Source organism: Schistocerca cancellata, chromosome 11 (assembly GCF_023864275.1).
Source record: "Schistocerca cancellata isolate TAMUIC-IGC-003103 chromosome 11, iqSchCanc2.1, whole genome shotgun sequence".
Taxonomy (NCBI): domain Eukaryota; kingdom Metazoa; phylum Arthropoda; class Insecta; order Orthoptera; family Acrididae; genus Schistocerca; species Schistocerca cancellata.
Window position 1 is genome coordinate 167,357,430 of NC_064636.1, and position 22,867 is coordinate 167,380,296.

Here is a 22,867-nt window from a genome sequence, read left to right on the forward strand (position 1 = left end):
TTTTTGTGCCTCAGTTTCGAGTTCAGGCAAATTTATGCGTTTGAGGTCTCGGTATGTAGACAGTTTTTGTTTCTTTCTAGGACATTCTAGTGAATACGTCATGGAAATGATGTCATGGGCAGACATGCCAGGCGCAGATATTTGAGAGGTGCGGATTATTCTGTTCGGAGATTTCGTTGCGAATATATCTATGAACGTGTGACTGGTAGTCGTGTGATGAGTCGGTGCCAGCTGAAGTAGCGTCATATTTGAGGAAGAAAGCATCCTCTTAAATTTCCCAGTGGAAGGACTATTGCACAGAAAATTAATGTTAGTGTCACCAGCTATAATTACATGTTCATATGACGATTCGAGACTAGAGAGGGCAGTTTCGAAGCAGGCGAACCCACCTACTTTAGGAGGTTTGTAAAGGACACATATTAAGCACTTTCTGTTAAGTGATTTGATCTCTATGAACATATATTCCACTTGTTTATCTACATTGTTGTCGGATGTGTGTAGTACTGTAGGTGACAAATCAGAGCGTATGTACGCCCCTACTCCGCCCCCTCGTCTGTTGCATCTGTCGTGCCTGAGAAAGATATAGCCATCTAGGTTTACAGAAGTTGTAGGAATACTTGGTTTGAGCCAAGTTTCTGACAAAAGTATTACGTGTATATCAGCAGTTTGAAATATATATTTGAACTCGTCGAAGTGAGCTGGCAGAGACTGGACATTTGCATGTGCAATATGCAGCTTGGTGCGTTCGGGTGTTGATTGCCCGAGGAGGCTGCCGACCGATGTTTGCGGGTCGTGGTTGGCGGTGACAAGAGGGTCTGGCATGAGGAATGCGGAAAGCGTGTGAAGGAGAGGCGGGTGAGGGAGTGTCCTCCCAGTTCTGTGCAGTGAAAGCGGCCGGGAGGGGGTAGGTCCCCGGGGAGACAACGGGATCTGCGGCCAAGGTCAGCGAGGTCTGCAACGGTTATGGAAGTAGCAGTGGGCTGGCAGGGGAAGGAATTTCGCTAAATACAACGGGAGTAATCTGCACGTTATGAAATAGTGTGATATTAAGTGCACTTATGAGGATAACAACTAAAGTATGATGGTGGGTTGCTAATTAAGGATGGAAGTGAGACTACCTAATGCAATAATTAACAAAATTACATGAGAAAAACAATTAAAAATGAAAATAGTTATGTGGAGAAACGAAGAGTTGATAATACAAATAATAACAAATATTACACGAGAAAAAATAATTAGAGATAAAAAAAAAATAGTTATTTAGAGAAACGAACAATTTGATGATACATTAGTTACGATATGGTTGACAGTGTAAACAATATAAACACACAGGTTAGTGGCAGCAAGATTAGACACGATTTAGCTTCTAAAGCACAGGCTTTCGAGTTCATTAACACTGCAAATTGTTTTCTTTCCGTTTTCGGTCTTAACCATTATCCTGCCGTCATTTGTCCATACGTTATGTAGCCCAAATTTCGAAATCGCGCTCTTCAAAATGTTTAGTCTTTCAGAGGTCAGATCCTCGCGTACTGTCAGACCCGACTTCGCGAGATTCTTCTTTGCTCTGAAGATTTCAGATCTCTTCCTATACGACATAAATTTCACAATTATAGGCCTTGGTTTTGTAGAACCTGGCGACCTACGACCCACTCTATGACTTCTGTCAATGTCACTCAGAGTCACCTGCACGCCTAGCTTTTCTTGGACAAGGTTCATCACAAGCTCATCTGTGTTCTCTCTGCTGCTCTCTGGAATGCCGAACAGTCTGAGATTATTGCGTCTCTGATATTGTTCGAGCTCGTCCGTCTTCTCGATCAATTTCTGTTCGAGCAGTCGTGCTTTCTCCTCACTTGCTTTTAAAGATGTGTCCAGTGCACGGATCTCGCTCGCATTCGCCTCCAGAGTTTTCTGTATTTTTTCCGTCACTGCTGCAGTGACAGCATCAGTGATGGTTTGAACAACGAGCCCGAGCGTCTCCTTAGCCTGCAGCGCGGCACTCACCTCAGCCTTCACGAGTGCGGCGATGTCAGCGATCCCGGGCGGAGCGGCCGCAGCTCCCGGTGTGGACTCCACACCTGCGCTGTCTCCGGCCCGGCCGTTGGCTGCACTGCGCGTTGTTCGGCGATTTTCCATTTTTAGTACGATTCCGTGTAATTGGTGCTCAGTATGTGATGTAAAATACGACACTCGGCAGTAGATATACGGCTTTAGTATATGTAGACTAGCCTAACTGCTTAAAACACCTCCAGATTTCACGTAAACTTGCGAGCCAAGCTAACGCACGTCACTCACTCGCCGCCATGTTGACTCAAGCTCTTGGTGGTTTGCCACATTACACCTCTGGCCATGAGCTTCTATTATGCGCAGTATGAATCGAATCTGAATTTCACAATTGGCGGCCTCCCCTTGTAAGATCAAATAAGGCACAAGGGATAGATAACATTCCATTGGAATTTCTAAAATCATTGTGGGAAGTGGCAACACATTGTGTATAAGATATGAGTCTGGAAATGTACCATCTGACATTTGGAAAACATCATCCACACAATTCTGAAGACTGCATAAGCTGACAAGTTGAAGGATTATCGCACAATAAGCTTAACAGCTCACACATCAAAGTTGCTGAAAAGATTGATATACAGAAGAATGCAAAAGAAAATTATGGATGTGTTAGATGACAATCAGTTTGGCTTTAGGAAAACTGTTGGTGTTATAGCTGCACCTTTTTTTAGACTGAAGTCAGCTGATAGGTATACCTGCTTAAAGGAAGCCCTATAAGAAATCACCTTCAGAGGATGTGATGTTTCCAAGTAGAGAAGCAATTAGCCTATGTCATCAAAATATAAGAGGTATAAGGGGTAAGTTGGTGAACTGCTTATAGATATTGACTACAATATTTTTGGTATATCGAAGCACTACTTAAAATAATTTGACAATTCAGAGGTTTCCTTTACCAGGATACAGTCTAGCTGGCTGTTTTTCAAGGCATTCCTTGCAGAGTGGGGGAGTGGCCATGTACGTAAAAAACAGTACTCCATTTGAGTCCATAGATGTATCACAGCACTGCACAGAACATATATTTGAGTGCTGTGCAGGGGCAGCTGAATTTAGTGAAACTAAACTTCTAATAATTGTTGTTTATAGGTCCCCTACAGAGCATTTCTGCTCAAGCTAGAGAGGGTTTTTGATTCACTTTATAGGAAGTACCAGAAATTAGTTATATGTGGTGATTTCAATATTAATTTTGTATATAATGGTGCAAGAATGGATGTTGGTAGAACTCCTAAATTCATATGATCTGGTGCAGGCTGTGTTGTTTCCAACTAGGGTGCACAGGAACAGTAGCACAGCTATAGACAGTATTTTTATTCATTCTTCATTACTATATGGGCATTCTGTTAGTAAAAGGGTGAATGGCCTATCAGACCTGATGCACAAATTTTAACACTGAAGGCTTTTTGTACTCAAGCAAATGTGACATATAATTACAAATTATGTAGGAAAGCTAATCCAATGGTAATAGAGAGTTTTTTAAACTTTGTCAAGGAACAAGAGTGGCAGGACGTTTATAGTGTCGATAACATAGATGACAAATATAATGCTTTCCTTAACACATTTATCATGTTCTTTGAGAGTTGCTTTCCATTAGAACGTTCTAAATGGGATACTAGCAATAAATGGCTGCCTGGATGGCTGACTTGTGGGGTAAGTACGTCATGTACAACAAAGCAGGAATTGTATCAAATTGTTAGAAGTAGTCACAATCAAGCTACACTAGCCCATTACAAACAGTATTGTAAGATGCTTAAAAATTATAGTAGGAAGGTGAGTATGTGGTACACAAATACAATAGCCAACTCACAGGATAAAATTAAAACCATATGGCCAGCTGTGAAGGAAGCACAAGATTGACAACATAAAGTGAGTTTGTAGTAAAAATATTTCTGTTACTGATAAATAAGATATATTTACAGTATTAAACAATCATTTTCTGAGCATCACTGGTGAATTAAATTAGTTTCTACAGGGAATCATATAACTCTCTTGGCAAATGCCTTTCTGAGGTTGACGTCTGAAGTACTCCTCTGTGATACAGACAAAGGCAAAATCGAGTCAATAATTAAATCACTTAAGACTAAGGACTCTCATGGATATGATGGAGTGCCTAGCAGAATATTAAAGTACTGTACTGCACATGTTAGCCCTGTACTTAGCCATATTTGTAATTTTGCCTTTAGGAATGGTTAGTTTCCTGAACAATTAAAGTACTCAGTAGTAAAGCCACTTTACAAAAAGGGAGAAATGGATAATGCAGACAATTTTAGACCTTTTTCTATGTCATCAGTGTTTGCTAAAGTTATTGAAAAGGCTGTGTATGTAAGGATAATCGATCATTTTGTATCACATAATTTGCTATCAAATGTACAGTTCAGCTTCAGAAGTCATTTAACAACTAAAAATGCCATAGTCTCTCTTCTCTGTGATCTACTGTATGGGTTAAAGAAAAGGTTTCTAATGCTAGGCACTTTTTTATTTTATTTAACTAAGGTGTTTGATTGCATTGATCATAAAATATTGCTCCAGGAGCTGGACCATTAGGGAATTGGTTCACCTCTTACTTTAACAACAGATAGCAAAAAGTCATTATTCACAGTGTTGAGAAAGGCTGTGACGTGGCATCGCAGCGGACCTCCGGTCGACATGAAATTCTAACATTCTGTCAATGCAGAAAATGATATGCACAGTGTTCTGGGACAGGAAGGGCATTCTGCTCATTGACTTCCTGCCCAGAGATGGAACTGTGAAAACTGACCATTACTGTGGGACAATGTGGAAACTGCGACGTGCCGTACAGGACGAGAGGCACGAAATGCTTACTGAAGTGTTTCGCTGCTTCTCGACAATACTCATCCCACGTGGCACAGCAACTAATTTGTAGAGGTTTGACTGGGAACTGTTTGATCAGCCAGCATACAGTACTTATCTCGCTCCCAGTGATTTTCACCTTTTCTCGAATCTCGAGAAATTCCTGTCCTCTAGTCAGTGTTTTGACAACGATGAAAATCTGAAGATGCATGTCACATGCTAGTTCCATTCACAGGCGGCAGACTTCTACGACACGGGAATATAGTTGATCCCACAATATGACAAGTGTTCAAAATGGTTCAAATGGGTCTGAGCACTATGGGACTTAACATCTGAGGTCATCAATCCCCTAGAACTTAGAACTACTTAAACCTAACTAACCTAAGGGCAGCACACACATCCATGCCCGAGGCAGGATTCGAACCTGCAACCGTAGCCATCGCGCAGTTCCAGACTGAAGCGCCTAGAACCGCTCGGCCACTCCAGCCGGCTATGACGTGTGTCAGTTATTCTGGTGTTGTTGTTGTTGTTGTTGTTGTTGTGGTCTTCAGTCCTGAGACTGGTTTGATACAGCTCTCCATGCTATTCTATCCTGTGCAAGCTTCATCTCCCAGTACCTACTGCAGCCTACATCCTCCTGAATCTGCTTAGTGTATTCATCTCTCTGCCTCCCTCCACGATTTTTACCCTCCACGCTTCCCTCCAGTACTAAATTGGTGATCCCTTGATGTCTCAGAACATGTCCTACTGACCGATCCCTTCTTCTAGTCAAGTTGTGCCACAAACTTCTCTTCTCTCCAATTCTATTCAATACCTCCTCATTAGTTATGTGATCTACCCATCTAATCTTCAGCATTCTTCTGTAGCACCACATTTCGAAAGCTTATATTCTCTTCTTGCCTAAACTATTTACCGTCGATGTTTCACTTCCCTACATGGCTACACTCCATGCAAATACTTTCAGAAAAGGCTTACTGACACTTAAATCGACACCCAATGTTAACAAATTTCTCTTCTTCAGAAACACTTTCCTTGCCATTGCCAGTCTACATTTTATATTCTCTCTATTTCGACCATCGTCAGTTATTTTGCTCCCCAAATAGCAAAACTCCTTTACTACTTCAAGCGTCTCATTTCCTAATCTAATTCCCTCAGCATCACCTGACTTAATTCGATTACATTCCATTATTCTCGTTTTGCTTTTATTGGTGTTCATCTTACATCCTCCTTTCAAGACACTGTCCATTCCATTCAACTGCTCTTCCGAGTCCTTTGCTGTCTCTGACAGAATTACAATGTCATCGGCGAACCGCAAAGTTTTTTAATTTCTTCTCCATGGATTTTAATACCTATTCTGAACTTTTCTTTTGTTTCCTTTATTGCTTGCTCAATATACTGAGTGAATAAAGTCGGGGAGAGGCTACAACCCTGTCTCACCCCCTTCCCGACCACTGCTTCCCTTTCATGTCCCTCAACTCTTCTAACTGCCATCTGCTATCCGAGATATTAAATATTTTATAATTTGTGATTTCCAAAATTCAATAAAATTCCACTTCAATGGTGTATTAAAAATGCAGAATTCCTGAGATTTTATTTAATTCCTGAATTTCCCCAAGATTTCCCCAATTTTTACACATAAAATGAAATTCCCTGAGAATTCCACGTTCACCAAAAAATTTCCACCATTATGACATTCAATTTAACTGTCACTTCAGTGTATGATGAACAAGAGGCACTCCCCGCTCACCGCCCCCGCCGACCGTACCTTCAGCAGATGCCGGCGTCGCCCCTCGGCTCTCGCCGTCCGACGCGTCCTCCCACGAGCCGTCTGCCTCGGAGTCCTCGTCCTCGTCCTCGTCCTCGCCCGCAGTCGCGTACTCCTCGTCGCTGTCTCCGTCACTGTCTCCGGCACCGTCACTCTCTTCTCCTTCCTCTCCACTGTGGTCCCCGTCGTCTTCCGACACGTCCTCTTTCGCCGACTGCTCTTCACTCGCTGAAAGAAAACTTGACATTTTTCACAAAGTTCTGTACACGTGTAGCTGTTGCGAGCACAGTACTAGAAGCTCTGCACGTAGTAATGGGGGATACTGCTGTAGTCTCGGATAGCTATTGACGTGCGCCACGGATCACTTTCAGCGACATGTAATGGTGCAGTTTATAGCCTCCTTACACGTACACCTGCATGCTGTCATTCCGAAATTCGTATATGTACTCCACGAATCACTGTGCAGTGTGTGGCAGAAATACTTCGTACCAATATTAATCATTTTCTGTTAGACTTCATCCAGATATGGAGAGACGGACAAAGTTTAGGGTGTCCGTAATATCCCACTATCTTTTCAAAAAAACTTGGAAACTATTAAAGATAAGGAAATCACTATTTTGTTTTCAGCCGGGCCCACAACATAGAATACATTGCAATATGTCATTTCATAACAAAATATTCCAGGCAAGATACAAATAATTTAATAATTAAAGCTTCTTTCTCATCACAAGCTCGTTTTGGCTATAGCACCAGTCTGAAGTAAACCTGTAGATGTTACAGTTGGCAAGTTTACTTACATTCACAGAAGTTGTACATAAAGGTAAGTTTAAATACACTGACCAGCCAGAACATTACGAGCACCTACCTAATAGCTGACCTGTCCATCATTGTACGGATAACGGCAGTGATATGTCATGGCACAGAAGCAACGAGGCCTCAGTAGGTCACTGGAGGGAGTTATCGACGAATATCCACACACGGGAGGGCGGTGGGAGGGGGTCAATGAACTCTGGTGCCACATGCAATCGGATCCCAGATTGGGTCGAGATCTGAAGAGATGGGGACCGGCACACCAATTGTAACTCGCAAATGTGTTCCTCGAACCCCTCCGTCAGGTTCCCGATCTCGAGACACGGTGCATTATCTTGCCAAAAAATCCCGCTTCCGTCAGAAAATGTGACGGTCACGAAGGCACGTAAGTGGTCCACAACCAGTGTACGACACTCCTCGGCCGTCACGGTGTCTCGCACCATCTCAACTGGAGCTAGGGATGCCCGTGTGAATACTCCCCAGAGCATTAACGAGCCGTCGCCAGCTCGTTTCTGTCTCGCAGTACAGCTGTCGAGAGCAGCACCCCCGGAAGATGACAGATTCGCGACCTCCCACAGGTGATAGGTGCGAAGGAGAAGGTATCGGGATTCGTCAGACCGTGTAATGCTCTGCCACTGAGCCAACATCCAGTGCTGACGGTCACGTGCCCATTTCAGATGTAGTTGTCGATGTGGGCACACGTGCGGGTCACTGTCTGCTGGGGCCCACTGTTAGGAGTGTCCGATGCACTGCCTCTTCACATACACTCGCACTCTGCCCCGCATTAAAGTCTGACGATACTTCCACCACAGTTCGCTGCCTGTCCTGTTTTACAGTCTGCTCGGACTACGACATCCGACATCTGCAATGACATTCGGCCGTCCACCCCCACGACGTCCGGACACGGTTTTGCCGTACGGTGAAGACACCACAGCACTCCTCGAACACACGACGAGTCGTCTAGTTTCTGAAATGCTCGTGCGGAGCCTCTGGGTCGTCACAATCTGCCCTCAGTCAAACTCAGGTAGATCACCCACCTACCGCCCCAATCTACACAGACAGCACTCACTGCCATTACACGCACCTCGCTCGTGTCCGACTAGCAGTCATTCCTCGTCAGCTGACACTGCTATCGCCCGGATCGGTTTATATTGACAGTAGGTCAGTGGTCGTAATGTTCTGGTCGAACAGTGTATATATTTACACCTAGTTGTAATACACGCCCATTTTGCATCAGTAAGCAAACTGTGCACTGTCTATTTATTGCTAGGCTGTTACAAGTCGCATACTTTCTGTTTTTGTAGACATTTTTTTGTGAAATATTGTCGACAGCCAGATTGACATTATATTCTCATTGACCCCTGGTGTTCACAGTGCACTCTTTGCTAGTAAAGTGATGTAATCGAGTGATGCTAGCTGTGTTTCATTTTATTATAATTGTTACGATTTTTATGTACGGTTAAAAGCTTTTACCTATATCTAAAAAAATAAAATCACACAGCAAAGCACATCGAAAAAGCATTAAAACTTCTGCACGAAATACAAAAAGAACGTGCTGAGAACATTATGGAAGAATTAGAAATACATACGCTCACGAAAAACCGACAAAATGATATTCTCAATAGACAAGTGGATATTAAACATAAAAATTATCTAGAAAATTTTATTGACTTTTGGAAATCAAGAACAGATGAAGAACACACAGTAAACATAAACAACAGATAACCATAGATAAAAATCATAACAAAATTATAAAATTGATGACACACAATTGTCACCACATGACTTAGCACACTGTAAACATAAAGCATCAATAAGAATAAACTGTCAATCTAGCTGTCAAAAGTACTCCATGACAAAATTCTACACAAATAGAATATACGTGACTTAAACGGTCTAGCAATAAATAGACAATCGACAGTTTAGTCACTGATTCACCTGGGCATCTATTGGAACTAGATGTAAATATAGAAGTAAACCGACCCCTATGCAAAACCTCTAGTAGAATCACCAACTGTTAACACACACAGGTTTACTTGAAAGAGGCACTTTAGCCAAAACAAGCTTGTAGTTAGGAAGAAGAACAACGAAGGAAACTATTTGCAGCTTTCCTAGAATAATTCATAACAAAAAGTAGAGAATCACGGTTCATCGCAAAATGTTTAGCACCTCTCGTAGTTTTTAACCTTTGTGCTACATTGCAGATTTGGCCTGGAGCGCTTCAATACAGCGACAGACCAGGAGAAACCACAATGTGTCATCTAGTATGCAGAATCACAATCTGTGACAACAGTACTGCGGGATTACTGACACTATTAAATAACTGTACCACTGACAAATGAAAATAATGAGGTCATCATCATCATCATCATCATCATTTATGACTGATTATGCCTTTCAGCATTCAGTCTGGAGCATAGCCCCCCTTATACAGTTCCTCCATGATCCCCTATTCAGTGCTAACTTTGGTGCCTCTTCTGATGTTAAACCTATTACTTCAAAATCATTCTTAACCGAATCCAGGTACCTTCTCCTCGGTCTGCCCCGACTCCTCCTACCCACTACTGCTGAATCCATGAGTCTCTTGGGTAACCTTGCTTCGCCCATGCGTGTAACATGACCCCACCATCTAAGCCTGTTCGCCCTGACTGCTACATCTATAGAGTTCATTCCCAGTTTTTCTTTGATTTCCTCATTGTGGGCACCCTCCTGCCATTGTTCCCATCTACTAGTACCTGCAATCATCCTAGCTACTTTCATATCCGTAACCTCAACCTTGTTGATAAGGTAGCCTGAATCCACCCAGCTTTCGCTCCCATACAACAAAGTTGGTCGAAAGATTGAAGGGTGCACAGATAACTTAGTCTTGGTACTGACTTCTTTCTTGCAGAAGAGAGTAGATCGTAGCTGAGCGCTCACTGCATTAGCTTTGCTACACCTCGCTTCCAGTTCTTTCACTATGTTGCCATCCTGTGAGAATATGCATCCTAAGTACTTGAAACCGTCCACCTGTTCTAACTTTGTTCCTCCTATTTGGCACTCAATCCGTTTATATTTCTTTCCCACTGACATTACTTTCGTTTTGGAGATGCTAATCTTCATACCATAGTCCTTACATTTCTGATCTAGCTCTGAAAGATTACTTTGCGAACTTTCAATAGAATCTGCCATCACAACTAAGTCATCCGCATATGTGAGACTGCTTATTTTGTGTTCACCTGTCTTAATCTCACCCAGCCAGTCTATTGTTTTCAACATATGATCCATAAATAATATGAACAACAGTGGAAACAGGTTGCAGCCTTGTCTTACCCCTGAAACTACTCTGAACCATGAACTCAATTTACCGTCAACTCTAACTGCTGCCTGACTATCCATGTAAAGACCTTTAATTGCTTGCAAAAGTTTGCCTCCTATCCCATAATCTTGTAGAACAGACAATAACTTCCTCCTAGGGACCCGGTCATATGCCTTTTCTAGATCTATAAAGCATAGATACAATTCCCTGTTCCACTCATAACACTTCTCCATTATTTGCCGTAAGCTAAAGATCTGGTCCTGACAACCTCTAAGAGGCCTAAACCCACACTGATTTTCATCCAATTGGTCCTCAACTAATACTCGCACTTTCCTTTCAACAATACCTGAGAAGATTTTACCCACAACGCTGATTAAAGAGATACCTCTGTAGTTGTTACAATCTTTTCTGTTTCCATGTTTAAAGATTGGTGTGATTACTGCTTTTGTCCAGTCTGATGGAACCTGTCCCGACTCCCAGGCCATTTCAATTATCCTGTGTAGCCATTTAAGACCATTTAAGACCTGACATTCCACTGTATTTGATGAGTTCCGACTTAATTTCATCCACCCCAGCCGCTTTATTGCACTGCAATCTGTTGACCATTTTTTCCACTTCCTCAAATGTGATCCTATTTCCATCATCATTCCTATCCCATTCTACCTCGAAATCTGAAACATTACTGATCGCATTTTCACCTACATTGAGCAACTCTTCAAAATATTCCCTCCATCTGCCCAAGGCATCCACAGGATTCACCAGCAGTTTTCCTGACCTGTCCAAACTACTTGTCATTTCCTTCTTACCTCCCTTTCGAAGACTGCTAATTACACTCCAGAATGGTTTTCCAGCAGCTTGACCCATAGTCTCCAACCTGTTTCCAAAGTCTTCCCACGATTTCTTCTTGGATGCTGCAATTATCTGTTTGGCTTTGTTTCTTTCTTCAACATAACTTTCTCTGTCTACCTGGGTTCTGGTATGTAGCCATTTTTGATACGCCTTCTTTTTCCTTTTACAGGCTGCCTTGACTGTATCATTCCACCAAGCTGTTTGCTTCATCCTACTTTTACACACTACTGTTCCAAGACATTCTTTAGCCACTTCTAGTACTGTGTCCCTGTACCTTGTCCATTCCTTTTCCAATGACTGTAATTGACTACATTCAACTAACTGGTACCTTTCTGAGATCGCTGTTATGTACTTGTGCCTGATTCCCTTATCCTGAAGTTTCTCCACTCTTATCCTCCTACATATGGACCAGACCTCCTGCACTTTCGGCCTCACAATCCCAATTTCACTGCAGATTAATTAATGATCAGTGTCATCAAAGAATCCCCTGAATACACGTGTGTCCCTCACAGCCTTCCTGAATTCCTGATCTGTTATTATACAGTCAATGACAGATCTGGTTCCCCTGCCTTCCCAAGTATACCGGTGAATGTTCTTATGTTTAAAAAAGGAGTTTGTGATTACTAAGCCCACACTGGCACAGAAATCCAAGAGTTGTTTCCCGTTCCTGTTGGCCTCCATATCCTCTCCAAATTTACCCATAACCTTTTCATACCCTTCTGTTCGATTTCCAATCCTGGCGTTAAAATCACCCATGAGCAGAACACTGTCCTTGTCCTTTACTCTAACAACTACATCACTGAGTGCCTCATAAAAACTATCCATCTTATCTTGATCTGTCCCTTCACAATGCGAATATACTGACACAATCCTAATTTTCTTGCTAGACACTGTCAAATCTATGCACATCAGTCGTGCGTTTACATACCTTATTGCAACTACGCTGGGTTCCATTTCTTTCATGATGTAAAGCCCTACACCCCATTGTGCTATTCCTGCTTTGACTCCTGACAGGTAGACCTTGTATTCTCCCACTTCCTCTTCTTTCTCGCCCCTTACTCGAATGTCACTAACAGCTAAAACATCCAGCCCCATCTTACTTGCAGCCTCTGCCAGCTCTACCTTCTTCCCAGAGTAGCCCCCATTGATATTAATAGCTCCCCATCTCATTACCATTTGTTTGCCAAGTCGTATCTTAGGAGTCCCTGGTTTGTCAGTTAGAGGTGGGACTCCGTCACCTCCAAAGGTCCGAGGCATTTTGCTCTGATTGTTGCCAGCATCATATTTAAAGTACCAGGGAAGCAGGTTGCTAGCCTTACTTGCCCCGAGTCCCAGTGGGTTTACCCCTAACGGCTGAGGGACTAACCGGTGGATTTGGTAGTCTTTGCCATATGAGCACAAAGGTGACCACGACTCAGAATATGTCCGAGATGCCCAGCCTTATTCCAAAGTAACTGGTATCCCGACTGTCGGGACCACTTACTTGGCCACTCATACGTTGCCCGTGGTTCATGAACTAGGACATGACTACAGGAACCCACACCATGAACCACCAAAATAATGAGGTGATTCAGAAATTTCAGAGAGACAAACAGTGTCAAAGACCTTTCTCGAAGTGGACATCCCCGTGTCTCGAACATATGTCGACCGAGTTCGAGCTGCATTTCAATGCAGTCCCCAGAAGTCAATTCGTCACACATCACACGAATCATTGGTAATGAGATCAAGTGTCCGTAAAGTACTTAACTGCTTACGCCTTTCTATGTACAAAGCACAAATGGTCCACGCATTGCAGCCAAAGACCATCTCAAGCTTAATGTTTGATGTGGCTTAGTCCACAATAAGCTGATAGGCCCATTTCTCTTTGCAGAGAAAACCGTAATGGGAAAAGTTTAGCTCAACACGCAGAAACAATTCCTGCTACCACAGAGCAAAACACTGCATCCGTCCATTACCTTCCTACACAACGGTGTACCCACACATTGCAGTCCGAATGTGTGGAGTAGATCCCCATGTTCTTCCAGTGTTGCACCATTTGTCTTCTTTTTGTGGAGTTACAGCAAGGATCACGCGTGCACGACACTGATCAACGGCACTGATATTCTTCGTGAACAAATCAGTTACGCAATCGGAACCATAGATGCTGCAATGCCATAGGCTCAACTCGAATATTGCCTAATGTTCGATGACAGTTGGGTTACACACTGAAATTCTGAAACAGATAAAAAAAAAATCTTTGAGAGCTGATATGTGTCTCACAACAAACCGCAATGCTCTGTCTGTAACAATTTGCAAGTTATTAGTTTTTGAAATGTCAGCGGACTTATGGAGACCCTGTACGAGGCATTAATTTCAGACAGAATGGCTTTTCAGCCCCTCCCAGGCCTTTTTTTTTATAACTCATTGGAACAAGTCGGCACCAGAAATTTACATTAGTACACACATATTAAATTGCAACATAACTATTAATTTGTCGCTGTGCCAGCAGCAGGGAATGTGACTGGGTGACCGACGTGATGCAAGGAGCAGGGGCATGTTCCGTGTGTGTGTGTGTGTGTGTGTGTGTGTGTGTGTGTGTGTGTGTGTGTGTGTGTGGGTGGGTGGGTGGGTGGGGCGAGGAGGAGGAGGGGGGGGGCGCACACACGTGTACCCAAGATAAGTTGGGCTTTCTTCCAAAGTTGTGATCAGCACAATAACTCACAAATTTTCTAAACATCTCAGTGCTAAGTGTGCCTCATATAAATGTGGAATGACAACAATTTTCATTTGTGAATTACTTTTGTACTTTTTACAGCATCACATTTTTAATAAAACAAAATACCCAATGCGGTGAAATGCTTCATTGTGACCACTTATGAAAGATATCAGCACTTTGGGGCATAGTTAAAGTTATTAACCAACTATTCAGGAAGCAGATATATTTCTGTAAAGGTTTTTTTAATTACCACTACCAGTCACAAACTTTGTCAGCTATTGTATTACTTATTTATTTAGCGACATGTTTTGAGAGCATACTTCATCTTCAGGCTAAATGGCATTACAAAAACAACTTTACAATAAGGTCATACTGATGTTACATAGTCTTTTCATGAATTCTGTGGTCATCCTGTGGAAGATGAGGAAACTTAGTAAGAGGCAATGTCACTTTGGAAGCTGGACTGATGTTTGCATGAAAATGTTTTGTAACAGTCACTCACTTTGTTCTTTTGGCACCAGTCTCGTGATGCGTGGAGGTGTTTCCATTTCTGTGTCTTTCTTGGCCATTGTTCACAAATTGTCACTAACATATCAGTAACTTGAAAACACGATCACAAACAGTTCTGTAGTGCAGTGGACTAGACGGCAGTCCGAATACAGCCAGTTTCGATTTGACTATCGATTTATCGATCAGTGTGGTGAAAGATGTTTACACATCTTCTGCATGTCTTGTTATCCTATTACAGATGTCGGTTGACAAAATACACGTATTTTCCACACAACCCAACTCTCATAAACAAGCTGCATTCAGATCCTTCTTAAACAAAGCACAGAAATTCCCACTTAATGCTGCCGACTATGAGACAGAAATGAACACTATCAAATACATTGCACGTAATAATGGCTATCACAAACATGAAATAGACACAGTATCACAATGCACAACTAAAAATAACAATCAATGTGACACAGATTTCTCACACAACATCTAAAAACCCAAGTACATAATGTTACCATATTTAGGTGTCATATCAGACAAAATAGCCAAGCTGTTTAAAAAAACAGACATCGGGATCACCTTTGCCACCGACAACAACTTAAAAAAGAAACTGGTACGTGACATCTCACATCCCACAGAGAAACTTAACAAAGCAGGAGTTTATAAAATTACATGCAGTCATTGCAACAAATATTACTTTGGCCAAACGGGAAGAAATTTTGAAACCTGCTTTAAAGAACACACTGACGGTTTCAGACTCGGCAAACCGAATAAATCAGCTATAGCAGGACACAGTGTTACAATAGACAACGAAGTCAAAGTACTACATAATTTAGGAAAGAGCTGGAAAATGAACATCTCAGAAGAAATGGAAATATTCACCCGTGGCCACACGGGGAATAACGAGATCACGAATGAAATGACAGACTTCAAAAATTCACATTTCTTTTCCAATATACTACAGTACTCCTAGCCCTTTGAATGTCAAGGTAACGATCTATCGTCACCCCGTACTGACGCTAATACTGTCAGGGTGCCGATTCGTCGGTACTCTGCTTCGTCTCTTTTAGCTTACGGAATCGGGCGTTAGATGGTGTCGAAGTGCCGATTACAGATGCTCATTGCCTCGAGCTACGTGTAGGTCGACAGCTATCGACAATCGAGTATCGTTTCAGTGAAATATTAGCGTTCGATTATTACGCTTTTACACCGTTTGTTTATTGACGTCGTGCTTCGCAGTAAATGTTTACATTCTATTATTGCATTCTACGTTCTCGTTTTTGTGCAGTATTGTTATTTATCATTGTTACTGCGTGTTTTCTTCACGATAAGAGTTTACAGTTTGTTTATTTTCTCCGCTTTTTGTGAAGAATGCGACCTACACGAAGCCACAGCAGAGGACTTACCGACAAAGAAATTTGTGAACTTTTAGAATATACTAGTGATACAGAGTGTTTTAGTGGAAGTAGCAACAGTTCACAAAGTGACAGTGATGTACTTGACAACGTTGTGAATTAAAATGAAGACAAAATGGAAGATGTACAATACACTGAAACACTACAGCCATTACCACATCCATTTCATTTCAAGAGCTGCCAGCACCAAAACATATGCCTCCAGCAGGATCTCCTGTGATAGAATATTTCAATCTATTCTTTACTACAATGTTACTGCAGCTTATTGTAACTGAAACAAATCGCTCAGCTAAACAGTTTGTAGCTAAACGTGCTACATTGTCCACACCGTATAAGAAATGGAAGAATGTGACAAGTACCGAGGTTTTATTGCTTGCTTACTAAATATGGGACTCAATAAAAGGCCCACAATGCTCTCATACTTGAGCACAAAACCGTCACAGGCATTCCCACGGTTAGGTAAAATGTTTTCTGCCCACTGATTTAGGTATCTTATGAAATTCTTTCATCTTGTGGATAGTGAGAAATGTCCAGCACCAGGCCATCCTGATTATGACCCGTGTATCAGGTACCAGACATTGGTAGATCATGCTAACAATATATTTAGACATCATTACACACCTCATGAACAACTTAGTATTGATGAGAGTCTAGTTGGTACTAAATGTCACACTTCCCTATTACAGTATTTGCCAAACAAACACCACCACCGATGGGGAATCAAATTCTGGATGCTGTGCGACTCTATAACGCACTATTGTCTAGGGTTTTATACTTACAGAGGTGCCAAAAGCCAAGAAGATAAGGCTGAGATTGCAAGACATGGCTTAGGCTACTGTGTTGTCCAGAAGTTACTGCGTTTGGGCAATTATTTGAACATGGGATATCATACCTTTGTGGACAACTTTTTCATGTCAGCACCACTTGTAAAAAGTCTTTATAAATTAGGTTCATACATTACTGGCACTGTAAGAAAAAAACAGGAAATATTTGCCAGAGCAATTAAGAAAGAAATTTGGAATTGGGGAAAAGATGTATTGTAAGTCAGGTCCGGTACTAGCACGTGCGTACCGAGAGGAAAAAACCCAGCAAACCCCAGTCCTCTTATTGTCAAGTAAAGTTGGTGCTGCTGACACTGACACTGAAGTCCAAAATAAAAACAAAACAGTAAAAAAGCTAGAAATAATACACCTGTACAACCAGTATATGGGTGGAATAGACACATCCGACATGATGCCATTTGCATATTCGGATGAGAGTCGAACTCTTCGTTACTGGAAGAAGGTAGCTTTTAACGTAATGTCGAGAATGCTGCTGAACTCTTACATATTATACAAAGAGCATAATAAAGGAAGGAAAGTTTTTTCCAGATATGTATATACTGTAATGATAATTGAAGTCTTGTCAGATGAATGGCTGCAAGAAAAAAAATGCAACTAATGATCCTCGTGGTTCTCCGGGTTTGAGAAATCTTCCAGAGAAGAAAGAGTCAAGATGCTGTGTGTGTACTAGTGAGGGAAGGAAAAGAAGGTCAAGAACTGTTTGTAATAGGTGTAATAAGGGGTTGCATGGTGAATGTTTTCCTAAACACAAATGCTAAGTCATACTGTAGACATGGAAAGTCTGTAATGTTCTCTTCAAATAAATAATTATCATCTTTCAAAATAATAACACAAATTTCATACCCCTCATGTCATTTTACTCAGAAATGTGTGTGGATTCTATGGACTGTAGTTAGCCTTCTTAAATTGAAGCACAGTGTTTGACATATGAAATCAAAGTCAAATTTATAATATTTAAAAAATATATATTTTATTTGGAGTGTCAAAATCAAATTCATTTGAAACATTATGATAATCTGTGTAAGTCATAATATTCTACATACTTTTCTGGATAAGTGGTAATTTTTTCATATTTTTAAAGTGAATACTATGTGATATATGGTAATTTAAATAGAATGTAGCATAACAGTATATATCCGCATGACATTTTTAGCACACACCACTCCAAACTGGCTGACTGCAAAAGGGCTAGAATAAAAGATACATAACATGACAGTTGTTTGACTCTAGGCCCAGCAATACCTTAGAAATATATAAAATAAATAGTTTGTATCACAATGTGTTCAATAATGCTGTAAAAGGTGCTCAATTTGTAATGTATTTCATCAACCTACATCTGTAATACAATAACAAGACGTGCAGAAGACATTTCAACATCTGACACCACATAGATCGACAAATTGACAGTCAAATTGAAACCAGCTGTATTTTGACCGCCATCTTGTCCACTGCACTAATTTTTTGTGATTGTGTTTCCAAGTTACTGTTATATTAGTGACAATTTGTGAACAGTGACCAACAGAGCCACGGAAATGGATACACCGCAACACATCACAATTAGACCACCATGCGAGAAGAAAAAAGTGAGTGACCATTACACATCAGTCTACCTTCCAAAGTGACATCGTCTCTTACTAACTTTTCTCTTCTTCAACAGGATGACCACAGCATTTACGAAAAGACTGTGTAATATCACTATGACCTTACTGTAAAGTTGTTTTTGTAATGCCATTTAGCCTGAAGATGAGGTATTCCCTCTAAATATGTTGCTAAATAAATAAGTAATACAATAGCCGACAAAGTTTGTGAGTGGTAGCGGTAATTAAAAAACACCCTTAACATATTTCTTGAGGCAGTCACGGTCGAAAAATAGCCCTGTATAATTGCAGAGACTGTCCTCGACAACTTACTTTTGTCAGAGACGAGGGAATCTTTGAGAGAGCCACGACCCAAAATGTGATACGACTGCTATTATCCTCTATATACACTAATGATCTGACAGACAGGGCGAGTGGCTGGCTGCCAGTGAGACAGCACGGTATACGGGAAGGTATCACCGTTTAGTGACTGCAGGAGGGTACAAGATGATTTAGACAGAATTTCTAGCCAGTGCGACGAATAACCTCTAGTTCTAAATGTAAAAAAAGTAAGTTCTGGAGATCAGTAGCAAAAAGAATCCTTCTTGTTGCGGTCTTTGGTCCAGAGACTGGTTCGATGCAGCTCTCCGTGCAACTCTATCCTGTACAAGCTTCTTCATCTCCCAATACCTACTGCAACCTACATCCTTCTGAATCTGCTCAGTGTATTCATCTCTCAGTCTCCCCCTACGATTTTTACCCTCCACACTGCCCTCCAATACTAAAGTGGTGATCCCTCGATGCCTGAGAATATGCCCTACCAGCTGATCCCTTCTTCTAGTCAAGTTGTGCCACAAATTTCTCTGCTCTCCAATTCTACTCAGTACCTCCTCATTAGTTGTGTGATATACCCATCTAATCTTCAGCATTCTTCTGTAGCACCACATTTCGAAATCTTCTACCGTCTTCTCGTCTAAACTATTTATCGTCCACGTTTCACTTCTGTACACGGCTACACTCCATACAAATACTTTGAGAAACAACTTCCTGACACTATAATCGATGTTAACAAATTTCTCTTCTTCCTGCAGTGTTGAAATACAGCATTAGTAGTCTGCTTCTCGAGACCATTACGTCGATTAAATGTCTAGACGTAACATTCCACAACAATACAAAAGGGAACGAATACCTGAGGATCGTACCAGTGTTCGGGTGAAAAGGTACAGAATGTCGGTTGAAATTTGCATATGCCACTCCGAAATAACACAGTGGGACATCTCGGGACGTGGACGAGTGTCCGACGTGGTTAACAGCGATGTGTACACGCTGTAGCCTACTCGAGTCCATCGAGAGCAAACGACCTGGGCTGCTCGTGAAGGGCACGACTGTGCTCCAGGATAACACGCGTGCTCACCTCTGAGGTAGCACAAAGCTTAATGGCCGAGTTCAAGTGGGGGCGGCTCAAGCACCTGCCCTTTGGCCCAGACATGTCGCCCTGCAATTTCCATGTGTGTGCTTCACTAAAAATATATATATATATATATATATATATATATATATATATATATATATATATATATATATATATATATATATATATATATATATATATATATATATATAAAAAATTGTGAAGGAGAGCACTTCAAATCTGTTGACGAACTGGAGGACACGGTGGAGAACTGGCTCCCGTCAGTCACGGAAATCTTTCAGCTAGTGGGACATTGGGATGTTGTACCGGGTGATCAAAAAGTTAGCATAAATTTGAAAACTTAATAAACCACGGAATAATGTAGATAGAGAGGTAAAAATTGACACGTGCTTGGAATGACATGGGATTTTATTAGAACCAAAACAAAGTATTGCAAGAGGCGTGAAAGATCTCTTGCGCGCGTCGTTTGGTGACGATCGTGTGCTCAGCCGCCACTTTCGTCACGCTCGGCCTCCCAGGTCGCCAGACCTCAGTCTGTACGATTATTGGCTTCGGAGTTACCTGAAGTCGCAAGTGTATCGTGATCGACCGACGTCTCTAGGGATGCTGAAAGACAACATCCGACGCCAATGCCTCACCGTAACTCTGGACGTGCTTTACATTTCTGTTCACAACATTATTCCTCGACTACAGCTATTGTTGAGGAATGATGGTGGGCATATTGAGCATTTCCTGTAAAGAACATCATCGTTGCCTTGTCTTACTTTGTTATACTAATTATTGCTATTCTGATCAGATGAAGCGCCATCTGTCGGACATTTTTTGATCTTTTGTATTTGTTTGGTTCTAATAAAACCCCATGTCATTCTAAGCATGTGTGTCGATTTGTACCTCTCTATCTACATTATTTCGTGATTTATTCAGTTTTCAAATTTATACTGACTTTTTGATCACCCGGTACTTGGGCATCTGGTGATTATTTTTGAATGAAACATCAATTATACCTACAGTGTCATTTTGTACCTTTTCTTTTGAACACCCCTCATACGAGGGTCATTTGAAAATTTCTCGGAATCACCACGAGAGGTCAGCACTAGTGCAACAAGTTGTTCACGTGATATTCATTGGAATGTTACCTGTAAACATGTGCCACGTCAGAGCTCTCAGAAGAGAGCTGTGGCAGTGTTGTTGCTCCCGCGTAGTGATTTGGTAAGATGGGGGCCAAAAAAATCGGGGTTGGAGCAGTGATTAAGTACTTCGTAGAGAAACGTATGAAAGCAAAGGACATTGGTGCCAATGTCCAGAATACTCTGGGGGACTCTGCTCCTCCATATTCAACTGTTGCCGAGTGGACAAATGAACTTAAATTTGGTCAGGAGAGTTCAGATGATGACGCGCGTAGTGGTCAGCCGAGATGTGTTACTACTCCAGAAACTATTGCAAAGGAGCACAAAATGGTCGCGGAGGATCACCGATTGAAAGTGCACGAAATTGCTCACACTTGCCAGATGTCATCTGAAACGGCATATCACATTTTAATTGAAGAATTAGAAATGAAAAAATCATCTGCACGACGGGTGCCACAACTCTCGATGGCGGATCAAAAATGCACGAGAATGGATATCAGAACAATGTTTGGCCCGTTTTAGGAGAAACGAACAAGATTTTTTGTGCCGGTTTGTGGCTGCAGATGAAACTTGGGTGCACTACTATAGCCCAGAGACAAAACAACAGTCAAAGCAGTGGAAACATGCTGATACTCTGCCACCAAAGAAAGCAAAGACGATTCCTTCAGTGTTAAAGGTCATGGCATCAGTGTTTTGGGATGCAAAGGGGATTTTTTGTAGATTATCTCCCCATTGGCAAACAATTACTGGAGAATACTATGCTAACCTCCTGGAAAAATTGAACAAAACATAAGTGAAACAAGGCCATGTTTAGCAAGGAAGAAAGTCATCTCCCATCGAGACAAAGCGCATTCGCACACATGTGCCGTCACCGTGGCATAGTTGCACAAACTACAGTATGAACTGTTGCCACACCCGCCTTATTCACCTCAAATGGCTCCATTAGACTTCCCTCTCTTCCCAAAACTGAACATTTTTCTTGGTGGATGAAGATTCACTTCAAACGCAGAACTGATAGCCGGAGTTGACAACTATTTTGCAGGCCTGTAGGAAACTCATTTTCAAGATTGGATCAAGGCACTGGAACATCGTTGGACCGAATGCATTAATCTACAAGGAGACTACATTGAAAAATGAAAAAGTTTCAGTGATTTAAGTACTTTTATTTTCTATTCTGTTCTGAGAACTTCTCAAACCACCCTCGTAGCAGGGTAGGTGAATGGCAGCCTTCATTTTATTGGGAGAATTTTGGGATAGTGCAGCTGATCTACAAAGAAGACATTGTATGTAACACGAGTGTGAACCATTCTCGAGTACTGCCCCCCACCGGGTCAGATTAAAGGAACACACTGAAGCGATTCAGAGGGATGTTGTTACATTTGTTACAAGTAAGTTTGATCAGCGTGCAAATATTACAAAGACAGTTTGGGAACTCTAACGGGAAACCCCAGAGAGAAGACGGGGGTCTTTTTGCAAGGCCCTTTTGAGGAAATTCACAGGACCGGCATCTGAGACCGACTGCAGAATGATTCTACAGCTGGTGACATACATTTCATATGCGGACCACAAAGATAAGAGACATTAGGGCTCCTATAGAGGCTTATAGACAGTCATTTTTCTCTTACTTGGTCTGCAAGTGAAACAGAAAAGGAAATGACCGGTAATGGTCTACCGTATCTTGCTTCGTTGC

General features: G+C 41.7%; 1 protein-coding gene across 1 annotated transcript in view; it reads right to left on the reverse strand.

Annotated features, from left to right (window-relative positions):
• The window catches only part of LOC126108558 (large subunit GTPase 1 homolog), a 200,194-nt gene that overhangs the window by 121,981 nt on the left and 55,346 nt on the right, over window positions 1-22,867 (reverse strand). The window contains exon 6 of the mRNA XM_049913845.1: window positions 6,632-6,859. Coding sequence (XP_049769802.1) covers window positions 6,632-6,859 — 228 coding nt within the window. The remainder of the gene's footprint in view (window positions 1-6,631; window positions 6,860-22,867) is intronic.